Source organism: Lissotriton vulgaris, chromosome 1_2 (genome assembly GCF_964263255.1).
Source record: "Lissotriton vulgaris chromosome 1_2, aLisVul1.2, whole genome shotgun sequence".
Lineage (NCBI taxonomy): Eukaryota > Metazoa > Chordata > Amphibia > Caudata > Salamandridae > Lissotriton > Lissotriton vulgaris.
In genome coordinates this window covers 141,692,022-141,710,396 of record NC_141686.1, presented here as the reverse complement: position 1 = coordinate 141,710,396, position 18,375 = coordinate 141,692,022, and the positions used below count along the sequence as shown (strand labels likewise).

At 48.2% G+C, this 18,375-nt stretch overlaps 1 protein-coding gene across 1 annotated transcript in view; it reads left to right on the top strand.

Annotated features, from left to right (window-relative positions):
- Window positions 1-18,375, top strand: part of NUP205 (nucleoporin 205) — a 967,082-nt gene that overhangs the window by 158,088 nt on the left and 790,619 nt on the right. The window contains exon 8 of the mRNA XM_086952983.1: window positions 2,173-2,348. Within this exon, the coding sequence (XP_086809109.1) occupies window positions 2,173-2,348 (176 nt within the window). The remainder of the gene's footprint in view (window positions 1-2,172; window positions 2,349-18,375) is intronic.

Genomic DNA, 18,375 nt, shown 5'->3' with positions numbered 1-18,375 from the left:
AGTTCCACTGTTTATTAGGAAAGTCAAAGCCCAAATATTTTGGAAGACCTATAATCCTTGTGTTATTTCATAACAGAATTTGCGAATATGGTTTTTAACTCATTTTGATGGGTGGCCAATATTCTGTCATTGCATTCAATCCTCCTTGCAGTTATGCTAAGAACTTGATTTAAACAAGCATTGGCCGCGCCCCTGTGAAAGTGACGCGGCCGCGAAAGTGATTGCGATGCACTTAATGACCCGTGACAAAGGAAAGACAGATGGTGGTTGCGCGCGTGCGTAACTGCAAGCTTGAGGCTAGCAAAACCCTGTGGTAGCACTTTCAAAACCCACTTACTAAATGTCTGGCCTTACAGCGCATGCGCTGGCTCAGGCGAGACTTAAAAACCATGGTGTAAGACAATTGAAGGGTGTTGCCTGATCTTCTGGCTGTTGGTCTTTCAAAAAAGATGTCATCCATAGCATAGTGGTGCCACTGATTCTAGTCCCATATTAGTCTTGAAGAGTCGGGTGCATTAAGGTGTCTATGTTGGGTGTCATATGTGACTTTAACTTAGAACAGGACTACACCGGTGTGTCTTCCTTTTCCACCATTTATCACAAGTTTTATAAGAGGCAGTTTATCAGTAATCATTGCTGAATTTGTATTGTACCAATTTCTCTGTGCAAACTACTCTGCATCAAAATCTCTCAAACGCAACAGATTTGCTCCTATTCAGAGTTTGAGGGGTGTAGCTCACAGCAGTAGACTTCTTTCACAGATCGTAGTCGCCACACCATAGCTGCTTCTTGGCGCCAACCACTTGGACAGATTAGAAATGAATTCATGGCTGAAAAAGGACAAATCTCTATGCAAACTACAAAGAACATAGGACCAGGTGCACCAAGGGACTTTGTTTCACAGTATCCATTTTCCCATGTATTCAACCCATTTTTTAATTCAGAAAAGTTTTTTTTCCAAATCACAAAATATAGTTTTCAACTTCTACCGAATTGGGGAGAGTAGGCAGTAGAGTAGGCAGTGGTCCAGGGGCCCACTGTCACTGAAAGTTTTCAAATTGGTAAACTTGCTTAAAAAAAAAAATTGTTTGCTGTACGGAAATTGAGCTGCTTTCAACAGAGTACATTTTGAAATGCAGTCACAGGAATGGTGGTTGACTGTGCCCTGCAGGCGAACATCTCTTATTGTGGCCAACTGCAAAGTATCACAAATTGCAACATGCTCAATGAATAATAATTCAGTAGACCATTCGATGACCTCCAACAGTCATCCCCACCTGACCCTACATTTGTCTATTTTTCAAACCAACCTATTGATGCATAGGTCTGTTTAAAATTTGATTTGTAATGGAAATCCAGTGTTAGTACATCAGGCCTTAGTTTCTGAAAATAATATATACAAAAAGATTACAGGAATACATGAGTTGGATTGCTATCATATCCACACATGGTGTTTTGGAGTATCCCCCGAGTTAGACGAGCCAAATTGCCCTGAATCCAGTCACATGAATGTACAAGATATGCCCACCACATCAAACCACACTTAAACGCATCATTCCTCATAAAGAGCGACCAACACCCTTTAACTCGACCTCCTTAATCTTCTTCTGCTCACTCACCTGGTCCTTGGCCGTGCGTGGAACGGACAGACCACAGTGGTACTTGCATAGCTTAGAGGTATGGCAGGGTTTAGCACAGAGGTTGGTGGAGGCACAGGCACAACAGGCTGGTTCTGTAGTGCCTCCACACTCTGTTTTTGTGTCCTCTAGTGTGCTGATAATGAAACATGACTGGAGTGAGTTTGACACTAGAAAGTTTTACTGTGCTTAACACCTGGTTGTGTATCTGACACAATGGACCTCATATAGTTCCCCAGTCATGTTTTTTAATTATAAAGACAGTTTATTATATCAGTGGTACATTTAAAATATGAAGCAAACTGATTATTTTTTTGATGTTTATAAAATACTTATTCATTTCATTTTGAAACACTTTTATTGAGATAATTCTGAAAGTTGAATCTTCATTGTAGACCACAACATGAATGAAAAGCCAAAATTCACTGACTACTTATTGTTAAGTAGCAGTGTTAAATAAGCTATTGCGTAATTAATGTTTTGCTTACTGTTACTTTGTCTTCAAGCTTGGGTTTACACACACTGTACTTCTCAGCTCTTGCAGAATTCACAGAAGCTGATGAGACAATGGTGGAATATGCTATCCGTGGCAACTCCTTCCTCTTCCTGACAGATTCTGTGGTGGGTTCAGAAAGCTTCTTCCAGGAGGAATTCTACATACGCAGAATCCACAGCCTCATCACTGATTTTTTGGCATTGATGCCAATGAAGGTTGGTAGACACATGTCTTATTATTAATCACTATGATTTAATAATTTTATGAATAATAGTCGAATGCCAAGTATGGCTGCCTTAACGTACCAAAAAGTAAGATTTGCACTTATTTTAAATGTACTATTTGTGTAGGAAGCTAGATCTTAATATGATATACCCAAAAGAGGTGTATTGTGTAGACAGTCCAGATATCATTTATGAGTGGACAGGGGCTCGCTTTAAGAATACCAAGGTGATATTTTTGTGGTAGTGTGGTTGAGCAGCCTTAGGTTTATCAAGGAGGAATGTTAGACATTTGTTGCATACTCAGTCAATAAGTGATAGATATATATATATATATATCTATCAATTACCTACTGGCGGTTGCCAGTAGGTAGTTATAGTTAGGACCTAGTTTCCATAGGAAATCCGCAACATTCTATTTGGAATAACTTTGGTGCCGGTCATGAATCTTCGCGAAATTCTCAAAGAAGATGGCCTGCTCTGCTCCTTCCATGAAAGTTACGGTGTGATTTGTCAAGTGGGGGCCGAGAAAAAAGGGAGGTCTCAAAACTTGTTTTTCCCATGCAATTTTCCATTGGGACCTTTAAGTGCGGCTATAGCCCGAACTGCTGAACGGAATGACACCAAATTTGGCAAAAAGGTAGTTTGTTTCGCAGATTACGCTTTTTGTTAAATGGTGTAAATCTGTTCAGTAGTTCCTTAGAAAATCAAAAGTAAAATCATAGATATATTTGCGAAGTTGTACCGTCAGAGGACAGTACGCATAGCATTACGAGCACAATCTGCATGCTAATTGGCTAAAAACTGTCTGTCAACACTCCAAACCAGGAAGTGTTGGCAGCCATCTTGTGTCTCGGTAGAACCAAGGCACAAAAAAAGTGATAAACAAATGCACAAAAGACGCAAAGGGGGCAGGGTAGAAAGACCCTGACCCCATAGCCCTGATCAGGGGGTCCCACAAGGAAAAAATTGCGGGATACGCGTAGGGTACGCGTACTCTGCCGATCCCAAAAAAATTAAGGCACCACTCTGCAAACACGCCCCCTGGCGCGTTTGCAGAGTGGGAAATAATTCACCTTGAATACTGGGGGTCCCTGGGGGCCAAGTAGCCCACCAGGAACCTCCAGTATGCGCCAGGGGGCTGCTTTGCAGAGACGTGTAAAGAGGCCACGCCCCTTTTTACACCTCTATGCAGCACAGCCCCCTGGCACATACTGGAGGTTCCTGGTGAGATAGTTGGCCCCCAGGGACCCCCAGTAAGCAAGGGGACTTAATCCCCCAACTAAGAACGGGGCGCGTTTGCACAGTGGTGAACGTAGGGGGCGGGGCTTGAGGTGATGTATGTATGTATGTATTGGCATTTATATAGCGCACTACTTACCCGTAGGGTCCCAAGGCGCTTCGACCGCTGCGAAACCCTTCCTGGCTTCCCTGAGAGATGGTCCCTTATTGGGTATCTCCAGGGGGAGACCAGGCATCCCCGGCGGTCTGGTGGGGCGTTAGTGAAGATGAGGCAAGCTAATGCCCAGAGTTGCCGAGTGTGATCGCTGATCAGAGTGGGCACCGAGGCGAGAGAATTATCGAGTCCGCTGACCCTGGTCCAGAAACCTGCCGTGCCGGGAATCGAACCCTGGTCCCGGGCCGTCCTCTGCTCTCGGGTCTGCCGCCTCTAACCAGTGAGCCACACTACTTCACTGATATGTGTGCAAACATGCCATGTGGCACGTTTTAAGTTGGGGAATTAATTCCTCTTCAATCCAGAGGTCCCATATTGGCCAACTTGCCCACCAGGTACCTCCAGTAAGCGCCATGGAGCTAAATATTCCTCTAAAATCAGGGGAACTATGAATTCCAATTTACTTACCTGTTATCAGGAGAGACCTCAGTGCTGCATCTTTCAGCCCACTACTTATCCTGAAAAGTAATTCTAACCATACTTACAGTAACTTGAATTTCCTTCCACAGGCTAACATTGACTGGTTTCACTTGGAAATTCTTGTAAGTGTGGTGTTTTGGAACTTTATAAAATTCCTCTAAAATCAGCCGAACTACGAATTCCGATTTACTCACCTGTTATCAGGAGAGACCTCAGTGCTGCATCTTTCAGCCCTGTACTGATCCTGAAAAGTAATTTTAACAGTACTTACCAGTAACTTGAATGTTCGAGGCATATGGGCTGCAGATGGTACATTATGAATAGATCGCCATCTGGTGTTGGGCTCGGATGATTGCACTTTGTTTTTCTCTTGTAGAGTCTTTTGTATCTTGGTGACTCCTCCTTTGGTTGGTAGTGCGCATGGGCATCGGCTCCATCCTTAGATTGTTTTTTTCCGCCATCGGGTTCGGATGAGGATTGAGACGCTCCAGATCGACTTCGAAAAGAAGTGATTTATCGGCGCGTATTCCCTTTCCAATTCGACGGTATTGTTATCGAACGCGTTTTCATTTCCATTTCGGCGCGTTTCGACTTCAACATCGAAGAGAAAACTTTGATCTACGTCGACGAACAGGAGGTCTTTCTCGACGCAGTCAAGCCCGGAGTCCATGGAAAGGACTCCATTCAAGAAATGTCCAACGTGTGGTGCTAAGTTCCCACACAAGGACTTAACACGAGGTGTGCAACCTCTGTCTATCGCCTGAACACGAATCCAGGGACTGCGAAGCCTGTGCAGCATTCTCCTCCAAGTCGACGATTCGAAATCGTCGAGCTCGAAGACACGAGGTTTCCAGAATGCAGTCAGAGGCGATCCCGGAGCTGTTCGGAGATGAGCAACTTGAGGATCATGAGGATCAGTCGGGGTCGGAAGGGGACGAGTCGGATGTCGGAGAACTCGACGTGCAACAAACCGTGAGTGACAACGTCCCCTTACCAAAAAAAAAAAAAAGATTCCAACGCCCCGCCTTCGGGCCCGGCAACGAAACCGAAACTGAAACCGAAACTCTCGATCTCACACCATGTCGGATCCGAGAAGAGGTCGACATCGACTTCGACGCCGAAGACCCATGCAAAGGAAAGCTCGGCATCGAAACATTCCATGTCGAAACAGAAACATGATTCGACGTCGAAGACTCACTCGACACCGAAAAAGTCGGAATCGAGTAAACACTCGGTGCCGAAAACACCGAACATTGACGATCGAAAACAAAGGCACCTTTCGGAACCGAGGGCTTCGGTACCGATACAGGAGCAGCAGACAGATCCCAAACAAAAGATTTTGTTTATCGATCCGCAAACTGGCAAAGTAGTGACGAAGAAGAGGAAGAATGAACAGATAGAAGACAAATCTCTTCCTTCAAAAAAGAGAACACTGGGGACAAACACAACTCCTCCTACTTCTCCTCGACCTAAAGTCACACCCTCTTTTCCTATTCCTCACACTATGCCAAATATTCCTGCACCTTCTACACCAAGACCATCTACACCTCAGTCTGATGTAGACAGTGATCCAGGGGAGGGAGAACCTCAAGGGGATGATGAAACTATCCCAGATGAGGATGGCCCATGGGAAAATTATAACGCAGGGTCAGATGATGACAACGACCCAGAGTTATATCCCTCAAAGCCTTCACCACCTGATGATAACACAGGTTTTGTACAGCTCATTCATAGGGCAGCAAAATACCATACGGTAGATCTACATACAGAACCTCAAATAGAGGACTTCCTATTAGAGACGCTACCTAATGCACAAAGAACATCAGGTACTCTACCTATGCTGAAGGGTCTTCTCAGTCACACAGAAGAAATATTCAAAGACCCAGTGAGGGCTAGGGTGTTAAACCCAAGAATTGATAAAAAATATAAGGCGGCTTCAAAGGATCCAATATTTATCAAAGGGCAGGTACCTCTGGACTCACTTGTAGTTTCAAACGCTCGTAAAAGAGCGAACTCATTATCTACAGGAGAGGCTCCTCCACCTGATAAAGAGTCAAAATTAATAGATGCATCGGGCAAGAGAGTAGCATCACAAGCGGCAAATAGCTGGCGTATAGCCAATACACAGGCACTACTTGCACGTTATGACAGGGCACATTGTGATGAATTAGAAAAACTCATCACACATCTCCCCAAAGAACATCAGAGAAGGGCAGACCAGTTAATACAGGAAGGAAAGATAATAACTAATACTTCCATTAAGTGCGCCCTAGACGCAGCAGACACTGCAGCAAGATCTATCAACACCAGTGTCATGTTAAGGAGACATGCATGGCTTAGAATCTCAGGATTCAAACAGGAAGTACAAACATCCTTATTGAACCAACCCTTTGATCAGAAAACACTTTTTGGCTCAAGCACAGATGAGACCTTAGAAAAAATGAAGAAAGATACAGAAACGGCTAAGTCAATGGGAGCATTGCAACAGCCAACACAAAGAGGTTCCTTTCGTAGATCCACCTATAGAGGAGGCTCAAAAAATACAGGAACAAATCAGCAATCCACCTCTTTCACACCTACGTCACCCAAGGGTAATTCAAGAGGTAGTTACAGGGGTAACAACAACAAGGGTAGAGGCCGCGGAAATAATAACAACCGCAACGCCTCAACCCCAAAACAGTGACTTAATACAACTTCCCCCAGACCACATAACACCGGTCGGGGGACGTCTATCACAGTTCCTACCTGTCTGGGAAAACATCACATCAGACAAGTGGGTGAGACAAATTATCCAACATGGTTTTGCAGCGTGAATCTTTCTGGATTCACTCTGCTGTGCATATTCCGCGGTCTTGTGGTTGGGTCCGGATTCGTAGTCTTTTCTTTGTCGGCGTCACACCTCCTCGGGTGCATTTCCGGTGACGTCGGCATGCTTCCTGCGGAAGCTCCCACTCTTGGGCGCCATCTTCGGATTCTTTTTTCCGTGGTCTGGTCTGGATCGTTCCCTTTGGGCTCCAGACATTTTTGGAGAAAGTACTGAAAAGAGTGGAAGTTGGAGGAGATATTGAAAGAAGAAGACTAAAGAAGACTTCACAAAACATTGACGAAGAGGAAGAAGGTGAAAACCTCGAGAACTTCGACGACGTCCACGCGCTCAGGGAGGCCTGAACGCACAAGGATGGACAACACGCCGTTCAAGTTCTGCCCGAACTGCAGACACAAGTACGCACAGAAAGACCAGCACCCGGTTTGCAACCTCTGCCTACCGGTAGAACACAGAAGCGAGGACTGCAACGCCTGCGCCGTCTTCGCCCAGAAGACCCTCCGTGTGAGGAAGAGACAGAGGGTAGCACACGCCGCCCTCGGAGGAAAATCCCCGACGCCATCGCTGTACGAGCTGGGGATGTCCTCAGAGGAGGAGGACAACGTTGCCGCCGAAGACGACGGCTACACGGTCGTAGAGACCGATTACAAGAAGACACCTGATAAGGTAGGAGACTCGACGTCCCACAAGAACACGAGAGACTGAGTCTCGAAAGCACGAGGCCAAGAGCCCGAAGGCGCCGACGCAGCGACATCTGCCGTCCGCGACCACGAGCAGGCCCAGCGGATCCTCGGAGAAGGAGTCCCTGGCGCCGAAGGCTGTTGACCAGCAGAAAGCGTCGAAGATCGTCGCCGAAAGGGACCGATCGACGTCGAGGGAGAAATACCCTAAAGCCTCGGCAGCGCCCAAGGACCCGAAAGCCAGTTCGACGTCCAAGCCGTCGACGCCGAAAATCTCGACGTCGAACCAGGCGCCGAAGAGAGGAGCCGAACGTTCCGAAGCCGAAAACGCGGCCGAGGTGGAAAGGAAAAGACGTCGGCTGGAAGCCGAGATGGCAAGCCTCTTGCAGCGGAGAAAGGAGGTCGCCGCCGAGATGAGTGCCTTCACGATTCCACACAAGACCAAGCACGCCGTGCTAGATCTGGTCGAGGAGGAAGAGGAACATGTCGATGACCACGTGCCTAGCGACGAGATGGTCGACGACCGGGAAGCTGAAGAAAATCCCTACGAGGATTACAGCTACGAGGACGAAGAGGGCAGTAGAGTCGACGCCGAGTCGGTCACCTCTGACCCACCTGAGGAGGATTACCTAGACATCGACACCGAGAGCCCGGAGGAGGCGGTCGACTCATACCCCTCGAGACCCTCGCCGCCGGACGACATCGGGGCATACAACTCGGCGATACAATCTGCCGCGAAGAAAAGCAGAAAGCAGACTTCCTGCTAGAGACATTGCTCCCAACACAAACAAGAAGCCAGTTCCTCCCAATGCTCGAGAGAGTCTTGGCGCAGGGAAAGGAAGCGTTCAAAGAGCCCGCAACATGCAAGGCGGTAACTCCCAGAACAGAGAAAAAATACAAACACTCCTCGAAGGACCCGGCCTACATTCGAGGCGATGTCTCCGCTGACTCCATTATCACGGCCACAGCTAGGAAGAGGGCGAGCGTATCTACTACCTCGGGCCCACCGCCGGATAAGGAGAGCAAGAGGATGGATCTGGTGGGGAGAAGGATCGAGCGAAATGCTGCGACCCACTGGCGCATGGCTAATTCAAACGCCCTGTTAAACGGGCACATGTACCAGATCATGGAGGGGCTGGGGCACTTGGTGAAGGACCTACCCCAGGATGCCAGGCAGAAGGCCGAAAAATTGATCGAAGAAGGGAAGAACGCGGCAAATTCTTGCCTTAAGACGGCCCTGGGTGGAGCAGACACCGCCAGCAGGCTAATGATGATGGGTGTCACGGAAAGGAGACACGCCTGGCTCAGGATCTCAGGGTTCAAACCCGAGGTACAACACAGTATCCTGAACACACCGTTCAACGGCGAAACACTTTTCGGAGCAACGGTTGACGACAAACTATGCCAACTCAAAAAAGATAACGAGACTGCAAGATCCATGGGGGCATTGCAGTTCAGAGGCAACAGAAGAGGCACCCCGGCACGGAGGCCCGGAGGGAGAGGTGGAAACCAGCCAGGTACGTCGCACCAGGCCTTCCAGCAGACGCACCAGGCAGACTCGCAGGCTCAGCAAGGTCACCAGAAGCAGTCCTGGCAATACCAACCAAGGGGTCTGTCCTTTCGAGGGAGAAATGGACGTGGCCAGAATAGAAGAGGGGGGCAGCAGCCCACCTCGAAGTGACTTCACACTTCCCCGGGTGCCCGACCACAGAAAAGATCCCAGGGGGCACCACGTACGAAGGGGTCAGGACAATCTAATGACCTACGACCACATGACACCAGTGGGAGGAAGATTAAAGTTCTATCTCCAGGAGTGGAGAGAAATAACATCAGACAAATGGACCCTAAACATCATTCAATTCGGATACTGCTTGGAGTTGGAGAGAAAACCAACAAACAGAAAACCAAGGGGGAAGCCACCAGCAAAAGAACAGCTGGCGAGGCTTCAGGAAGAAGTGCAAGAACTTCTACAAAAAAAGGCCATAGAAAGAGTTCCCTTCAGGGAAAGGAACAAGGGAATATACTCAACGTACTTCCTAGTACCAAAGGTCGACGACAAAATGAGACCAATCCTAGACCTGAGGTTCCTCAACAAATTCATAAGAACACAAAAGTTCAAAATGACCTCCTTGCAGGAGGTGCTGCCGCAGTTGCAGGTCGGAGACTTCATGGTCACGATAGACCTCAAGGACGCCTACTTACACATACCGATGAACGAGAAGCACAAGCATATGCTCAGGTTCGCAATCGGAGGAGGCCACTACCAGTTCACAACGCTGGCCTTCGGACTGAAATCAGCACCGAGGGTGTTCACGAAGTGCCTCGCGGCAGTCGCAGCGCACTTACGAAGACAGGGGATACACGTATACCCTTACCTCGACGACTGGCTGGTGAAAGCAAACTCGTACCAGAAGTGCAAGCAGCATGCACATACAGTGACGAGCACACTCATAAACTTGGGGTTCTCCGTCCATTGGAAGAAATCATCAATGGAGCCGGAGCAAGTGAAGATCTTCCTGGGGGCAGAGATCAACACCTTACAGGGCAAAGTGTTCCCCAGCAAGAAGAGAGCAAGGGCACTGGTCAAGGAAACTCGCCTATACCGGAAGGGGCAAGCTCGGACAGTGAGGACTGCGAGCAAGATCATGGGGATGATGGCATCATGCATCCACCTAGTGCCGAATGTGCGGCTCCACATGAGACCCATGCAAGAATGGCTGCAGGAACAATGGTCACAGGCTTCGGGCAGTTGGGAGGATCTTGTGGTGGTGACGCACGCAGTGCAGAAGGAGATGGCATGGTGGACCCTGGAGAACTTAACAAGGGGACAGCCTCTTACACTCCCAACTCCGACAGTGACCATCACCACGGACGCATCCCTGAGGGATGGGGCGCTCACATGGAGGAACTCAAGGTGAGGGGTCTTTGGACGCCAGCAGATGCGACAAAGCATATCAATTACCTGGAACTGAAGACAATCTTCCTTGCACTGAAAGCCTTCCAGACAAGACTGTACAGGCAGAGGGTGTTGCTACAGACAGACAACACCACGGCGATGTTCTACATCAACAAACAGGGTGGAACACAGTCAACAACGCTTTCGACGCTGGCGCAGGAGATATGGAGGTGGGCCATCCCTCTCCAGATAGACCTGCTAGCCATACACCTACCAGGGAAGGAGAACATTCAGGCAGACTGGCTGAGCAGACAGACCTCGGCATCCCACGAGTGGGAGCTCAATGCTCAGGAGACAAGGAGGCTGTTCAACAGGTGGGGAACACCATCAGTGGACCTGTTTGCAACACGCCAGAATGCGAAATGCCGAAACTTCGCATCCAGACAACACGAAGAAGGGTCCCTTGGGAATGCCCTATGGATAGATTGGACCGGGAAATTTGCATACGCTTTTTCACCGATACCACTGATACACAGAGTACTGAGCAAGTGCAGGGCGAGCACCATGACCCTGATACTGGTCGCGCCGCAGTGGGCGAGGCAGACATGGTACTCGCAGATCATGGAGATGGCGCAGTGTGCGCCCCACAGAATCAGCAGGAGAAAGGACCTGCTCTCCATGCAGAAAGGAGAGGTGCTGCACCCAGAACCAGCGAGCATGAGCCTAGTAGCATGGCTCCTGAGGACATCGAATTCGCACATTTGAAACTGCCAGAGAGCTCCCTCAGGGTCCTTCGGGAGGCACGGAGGCCCAGCACAAGGAAGTGCTATGTCGCAAAGTGGAAAAGGTTCACGATGTGGTGCAGGAGGGAGAGACTTCACAATAAAATGAAGAAAGACTCCACGGTACTGAAGTACCTGACACACTTACTGGACAAAAAGCTCAGCTCGTCCTCCTTGAGAGTTCACCTGGCGGCTATAGTGGCATACACAAGGGGTGAGATGGGCAGAAGCTTCTTCACATCACAAGTTGTAAAGAGGTTCCTGGAAGGAGCAAAAAGGATTGCACCACCCAAGCGGGTGCCACCACCGGCATGGAACTTAAACGTGGTCTTGACGGAACTCATGAAGGAGCCCTTCGAGCCGCTTCACAAGGCCTCTTTGAAGATGCTAACTATGAAAACTGCTTTCCTGGTTGCAATTACGTCCTTACGCAGAGTGAGCGAGCTGCAGGCGCCAACGCTACAGGAGCCCTACTTACAAATACACAATGACAGGGTGGTGATGAGGACCGACCCACACTTCATGCCGAAGGTGGTGTCCAGGTTCCACATGAACCAGTCCATACAGATACCGAGTTTTTTCCAAAAACCAACCACTAGCGCAGAGCGAGCTCTGCATACCCTGGACGCCAGAAGGGCGGTCATGCATTACATCGAAAGGACAAAAGGACACAGGAAAACGAAACCGTTCTTTGTGTCGTTCGCCAACAGTTACATGGGCAAAGCAGTCACTAAGACCACTATTGCACAATGGATCGCGCAAACAATCCAACTCTGCCACAAAAGGGCAGGAGAAGAACTGGCAGAGGGGGCACGCGCCCACTCCACTAGGAAAAAGGGGGCTACAATAGCCTTCCTGGCCAATACACCCATACAAGACATATGCCTGGCGGCAACATGGGCTTCGGTGCACACATTCACGAAGCACTATTGCGTGGATGTTCAGATGAACAAGGAAGCACAAGTCGGACAAAGGGTGCTCCAGCATATATTCAGAAACCAGAGCTCATCTTCCACCCAGCCACCACGGAAATGAGAAACCGCTACGAAATCTATGCACAGCATAGTGAATCCAGAAAGATTCACGCTGCAAAACGAATAGTTTCTTACCTGTCGGTGTAGTTTTGCAGCTTGAAGATCTTTCTGGATTCAATAGCGAACCCACCCACCTCCTCCAGAAAGATGAGGCTGGAGAGAGAAGAGGTGGTCAAAAAAAAAAAAAAAAAAAAAAAGGAAGATAGGAGGAGAAGAAGTAACAGAATATAAGGACAAGTGGTAAAGAAATTATCACCTGAATAGAACATTGCCATTGCTTCGGAAAAGAAGGAAACACAGAAAAAAGAATCCGAAGATGGCGCCCAAGAGTGGGAGCTTCCGCAGGAAGCATGCCGACGTCACCGGAAATGCACCAGAGGAGGTGTGACGCCGACGCCCACAAGGGCTACAAAAAAAAACAAAAACAAAGAAAAGACTACGAATCCGGACCCAACCACAAGACCGCGGAATATGCACAGCATAGTGAATCCAGAAAGATCTTCAAGCTGCAAAACTACACAGACAGGTAAGAAACTATTCGTTATTGCCTAGAACTCACAGCTACCCCACCAAACATCCCCCCCAAACAGCGTCCAATGAGTCAAGATCATCTGATATTGTTAAAGGAAGAAGTACTAGCACTGCTACAAAAGCATGCAATAGAGAAGGTTCCAAAACATCAACAAGGGACAGGAGTATACTCCCTATACTTCCTAATCCCCAAAAAAGATGGGTCTCTAAGACCAATCTTAGACCTAAGACCTCTCAATGCATACATAAATTCGGATCATTTCCACATGGTCACGCTCCAACAGGTACTCCCTTTACTGAAGAAAGGGGACTTTCTTTCTACACTGCATCTAAAAGACGCTTACTTTCATATCCCAATTCACAAAGCCCACAGGAAATACCTAAGGTTTGTAGTGGAAGGACAACATTATCAATTCAAAGTCCTTCCATTCGGGGTCACAACAGCACCAAGAGTGTTCACAAAATGCCTAGCTGTGGTGGCAGCACACCTAAGAAGACAACAAATACATGTCTTCCCCTACTTGGACGATTGGTTAATAAAGGCCAAGTCACAAGAAGAATGTCTTCACAACACACAGAAGATGATTCAATTCCTGCACCACCTAGGGTTTACGGTGAACTACAAAAAATCACACCTGCAACCAAACAAGATTCAGCAATACCTGGGGGCTACTATAGACACAGAAAGAGCAATAGCATACCCCAATCCGATCAGGATACAAGCAATGGTCGGGTTAATACAAAGATTTCAACCACAACACTCACTACCAGCACCAGTGTTTATGCAACTGTTAGGCATGATGTCCTCCTGCATACTGCTAATACCACATGCCAGACTACAAATGCGTCCACTACAGGAGTGTCTAGCCACACAGTGGAATCAGGCTCAGGGTCAGATTACAGATCTGGTGTTGGTAGACGACTGTACGTATCGCTCTCTGAAGTGGTGGAACACAACAAACATTTCCAAGGGACGGTCGTTCCTAGAACCGATTCCACAAGTGATAATAACAGCGGACGCATCGCTCTCCGGATGGGGAGCGCATATGGACAAATACACAGTGCAGGGGAAGTGGAGTGTGCAGCAAAAGAAACTGCACATCAACTACTTGGAACTATTAGCGGTATTTTTAGCACTAACAGCTTTCCAATACAAATAACGAACAAGGCAGTCCTGATCAGAACAGACAACATGACTGCAATGTATTATATTCAAAAACAGGGGGGGACACACTCTCTCCAACTATCCAAACTAGCACAGGACATTTGGAGATGGGCCATTCCTCAAAAGATCTATCTGTTAGCAGAACACCTACCAGGAGTTCAAAATCCGATAGCAGACATCCTAAGCAGACAGTCAGAACAAGTACACGAATGGGAGCTGCACGACCAAATACTGCAGCCATTCTTCCAAAGATGGGGGCAACCAGAGATAGATCTGTTTGCCAATCATCAGAACGCAAAATGCCAAAACTTCGCATCCAGGTACCCACACCACCGGTCCCAGGGCAATGCACTATGGATAAATTGGTCCAACAGATTTGCTTACGCTTTCCCCCCTCTCCCACTAATTCCGTTAGTTGTTCGCAAACTGCAGCAGCACTCAATGACAATGATACTAGTGGCACCCACGTGGGCAAGACAGCCGTGGTTCACCAGGCTACTACAACTCTCACAGGTGCCACATCAAAAGCTAAGATTATTGTGAGAAGGTGGCCTGATATGCAGTGCTCACTATTCTAGTGAACACTATGTATCAGTCCAACAACCCTTATTGATGATTGGTTGTAAGTCAACCTTATAGACCAGCTATCCTAGTAGCGTGGATACGAGCAGTCTAAGGCTAAAGACTCAAGAGGGTGTGTTAAGCCAGCTGTTATACCATCACATATACCCCTTGAACACCAAGTGAAAGGACACCACACAAGTGTTATGAAAATAAACAGATATTTATTAGAATCACAAAAGCCCTGTACTCTTTATGAGGACAGGGTACTAAGCACAAAACAAAACTCTTATCAAAATACTTAAGTTAGCACAGTATATACAAATGCCCGAGGGGCACGGGAAACCATATACTCTGAAAGTGGAATGCGAAATTACTAGCAGGTAAGTACAGTACTAATAGGCTTTGGAATCGCTAGGACTTGACTGTAGAATCTTTAGATTACTTCTAGGAGGCCCAGGGGACTCGGGTGCAGAGGGTGCACTCTCACGCGGGATGCGGGACAAAGTCTATGGTAGCTAGTAAAAGCAAAGTTGGTGTTCTCGGGCGAACCCGACCTGGTAGGAGGAAAACGAAAGTGGATTCTGACCCTTGGATAGTGAGGCTATGCTGGGGCACCGAAATGCCGAAGTTACCTAGCCCAGGGGCTGCAGCTGCATAGGTCTCAAAAGATGTCGGGAATCCTCGTAGACGGACCAGGAGCCTGGAAGAAAGATGCTGGCAGGCGACCAGTGAAGAGAGTTCGAAGTGATCCAAGCCTGGATCTTGAAGATGGACGATACCTGAAAGCAGAGGGGACCAAGTTCGTGACTACTAGCCAGTAGTCAGGTGGCACCAGGAGGGCACCGGATGGTAGTCACCTCGACTAGGTGAGTGGGCGACGCTGTGCTCTGCAGATCTCACGGACCAGGAGGCGTTGTCGGCGACCAGGATGGAGGAGCGAGCTGTCCCACGATGGATGAAGCTGTCGGCGTTGCTGGACCCAGGATTGGGCAACAAAGCCTTGGCTAATTCAAGCCCACGCGGTGGACCTAAAATGGGTTCTGGAGTGGACCAGGAGGGTCCGGGGTGCTCCTCTTTGGAAGGGAGCAAGGGCCAGTCTGGAGCAACCAGACCAGCAGCGGTGATGTCGTCGGGCTTCGTTAAGAAGGCCACAAGCCAGCAGGCTAGTAGCCAAACAACGCGGTGAGCAGCAAAAAGCAGAAGGGCCCCAACGCAGATCGTGGAGATGCTGGGAGGCTGTACTTCGGTGCTGGAGCTGCTCAGGGTCGGGGCTTCTCGGACCCCAAAGCACTGACCAGAGGATCCCTCGGCGGTCGTGCTGGAAAGAAGTTGTTCAGTCTTGAAGATGGCCGGTCCCTCGAGGTCTCGTCGCACTCACGGTTCTCAGCTTTGCTGTAGAGGTGAGTAGAGGTCCGAGGTGCCAGGGAAGCCGGTTCTCGTCGAGCTGGGCAGTCGGATTCCGGAGGAAGGACTTGCAGCAGACCGCAGTGTTCTTAAGATGGTGCCTGCCGATGCAGGGTGACTACTCCTTAGTCACAAGGGAGAATCTTGAAGAAGAAATCTTGAAGTCCTTTCGTAGAAAGTCGTGTCTTGATTCCAAAGATGATCTAATTTGGAAGGGTCCCCGCTCCTGCCTTTATCCTAAAGAAAGGGGTGGGTACGCGACTAGGTCCTGCCCTAGGGGTGGGACCAGGAAGGGGGGTGGTTACACCCCTCTCCCATGCCGGACTTTCCCCAGGCCAGGGGCTGGTGTGCCCCTGGAACTAGTTCTAGCCGGCAGATGCGTAGTGAGCACCGGGGTGCCACTCAGCAGTCACCTTCCTGTAAAGCCCTGCCTACCCAGGATACACAAAACCCTGTCTGGGATGGTGCTAGCACCGCCCCTGACAGGAAACCCTTTGTCCAAGCTCTCCTTGCTGGAAGGACTCCCAGCAGCAGGAGGTCAGACTCGTGTCTGTGGTGGCAGCATCCATTTTGTGGAGCTGAGGCTTCGTTTAACTTTAACCGGGGTTCACAGTTACATACATGTCGTGTCCCTCTAGAAGGGTGGAATGCTAACACCGTCGCCAGAATTGGCGAGGGGTTGGTATTCCAATTCGTATGACACCTTACTCGACATGTTTTGATAAAGCAATACCAGAGATAGCATTTAACCGCGAGGATTATAATGCACTTAAGAGTATATGGTATGCGTCATCATGGAACAGCTATTAGGACTTGGTTCCGCAAGCTGCAAACGGGCTCAGCTCATGCCAGAGCACCATTTCACACGATTCCAAGCACTCTGCCTTCAGGATTGTCAAGGCCTGCCATAGGAGTGACTGATAGGAATCTGTGTGTCCATTTTTAAGGTTAGATATAGGTATACTATATCTAAAGCAAAGGGTGATTACACCACCTTGCCCCAGCTGTCATGCAGCCAGTTGTGTCAGATTTAGATGGCCATACAGGGGTGGCATAATACATGCTTCAGCCCCTGGTAGGCCCTGGGTACACCTATGCCCTGGGTTACAGGGTCTGATAAGGTGGCCCAGTCCCAATTGGAAATGTACCTAAGGTACATGGAATCCATTTTAGAGAGAGAGCAGTAGGCCTGGGGCCCTGATTGGCAGGGCCCCAGGTCAACTATGTCAAAAACCAGCTAAAACACAGGGCAAACAGTTGGGGGCAACCATAGTCAGGATTTACCTTCCTACAATTATTACCCATGCACCTTACACAGAACCATGGAGAAATAATGCACCCAGATCCCAAACAATTGAACCTAGCGATCTGGCTCCTGAGGTCATAGAGTTTGGATATTTAGATTTACCACCAGAATGTATGGAAATCATTAAACAAGCAAGACGTCATACCACCAGAGCATGCTATGCAGCAAAATGGAAGAGGTTTGCTATACACTGTAACAGTAAGCACATCAACCCTCTGGACGCATCCACTAAACAGATCATTTGCTATTTACTACACTTGCAGCAATGTAACTTAGCATACACCTCTATCAGAGTTCATCTCGCAGCTATAGCGGCGTACTTACAAAAAAGGCAACATCTTTCCCTGTTTAAAGTACCAGCAATTAAAGCTTTCATGGAGGGACTCAAAAGAGTCATTCCACCAAGACAACCACCTTCACCAGTCTGGAATCTCAACATAGTACTTACCAGACTAATGGGGCCACCATTTGAACCTATGCATAGGTGTGAAATACAATTCCTCACATGGAAGGTGGCCTTCCTCATAGCTATCACGTCACTTAAAAGAGTAAGTGAGTTGCAGGCTTTTACGATTCAAGAACCATTCATGCAGTTACACCAAAACAAAGTGGTTCTTAGAACAAACCCAAAATTCCTACCAAAGGTAATTTCTGCATTCCACATCAATCAGTCAGTGGAATTACCGGTTTTCTTTCCAAAACCACAGACGGTAGCGGAAAGGGCCCTACATACATTGGATGTCAGAAGGGCAATATTGTACTATATAGAAAGAACACAAACTTTCAGAAAGACAAAACAGCTATTTGTTGCGTTTTCTCCTACACATAAGGGCAATCCCATCTCTAAAGCGGGCATTGCCAGATGGATTGTAAAATGTATTCAAATATGCTATTTAAAAGCAAAGATAACATTAACTGTTCCTCCTAGAGCTCACTCTACACGTAAACTAGGAGCATCT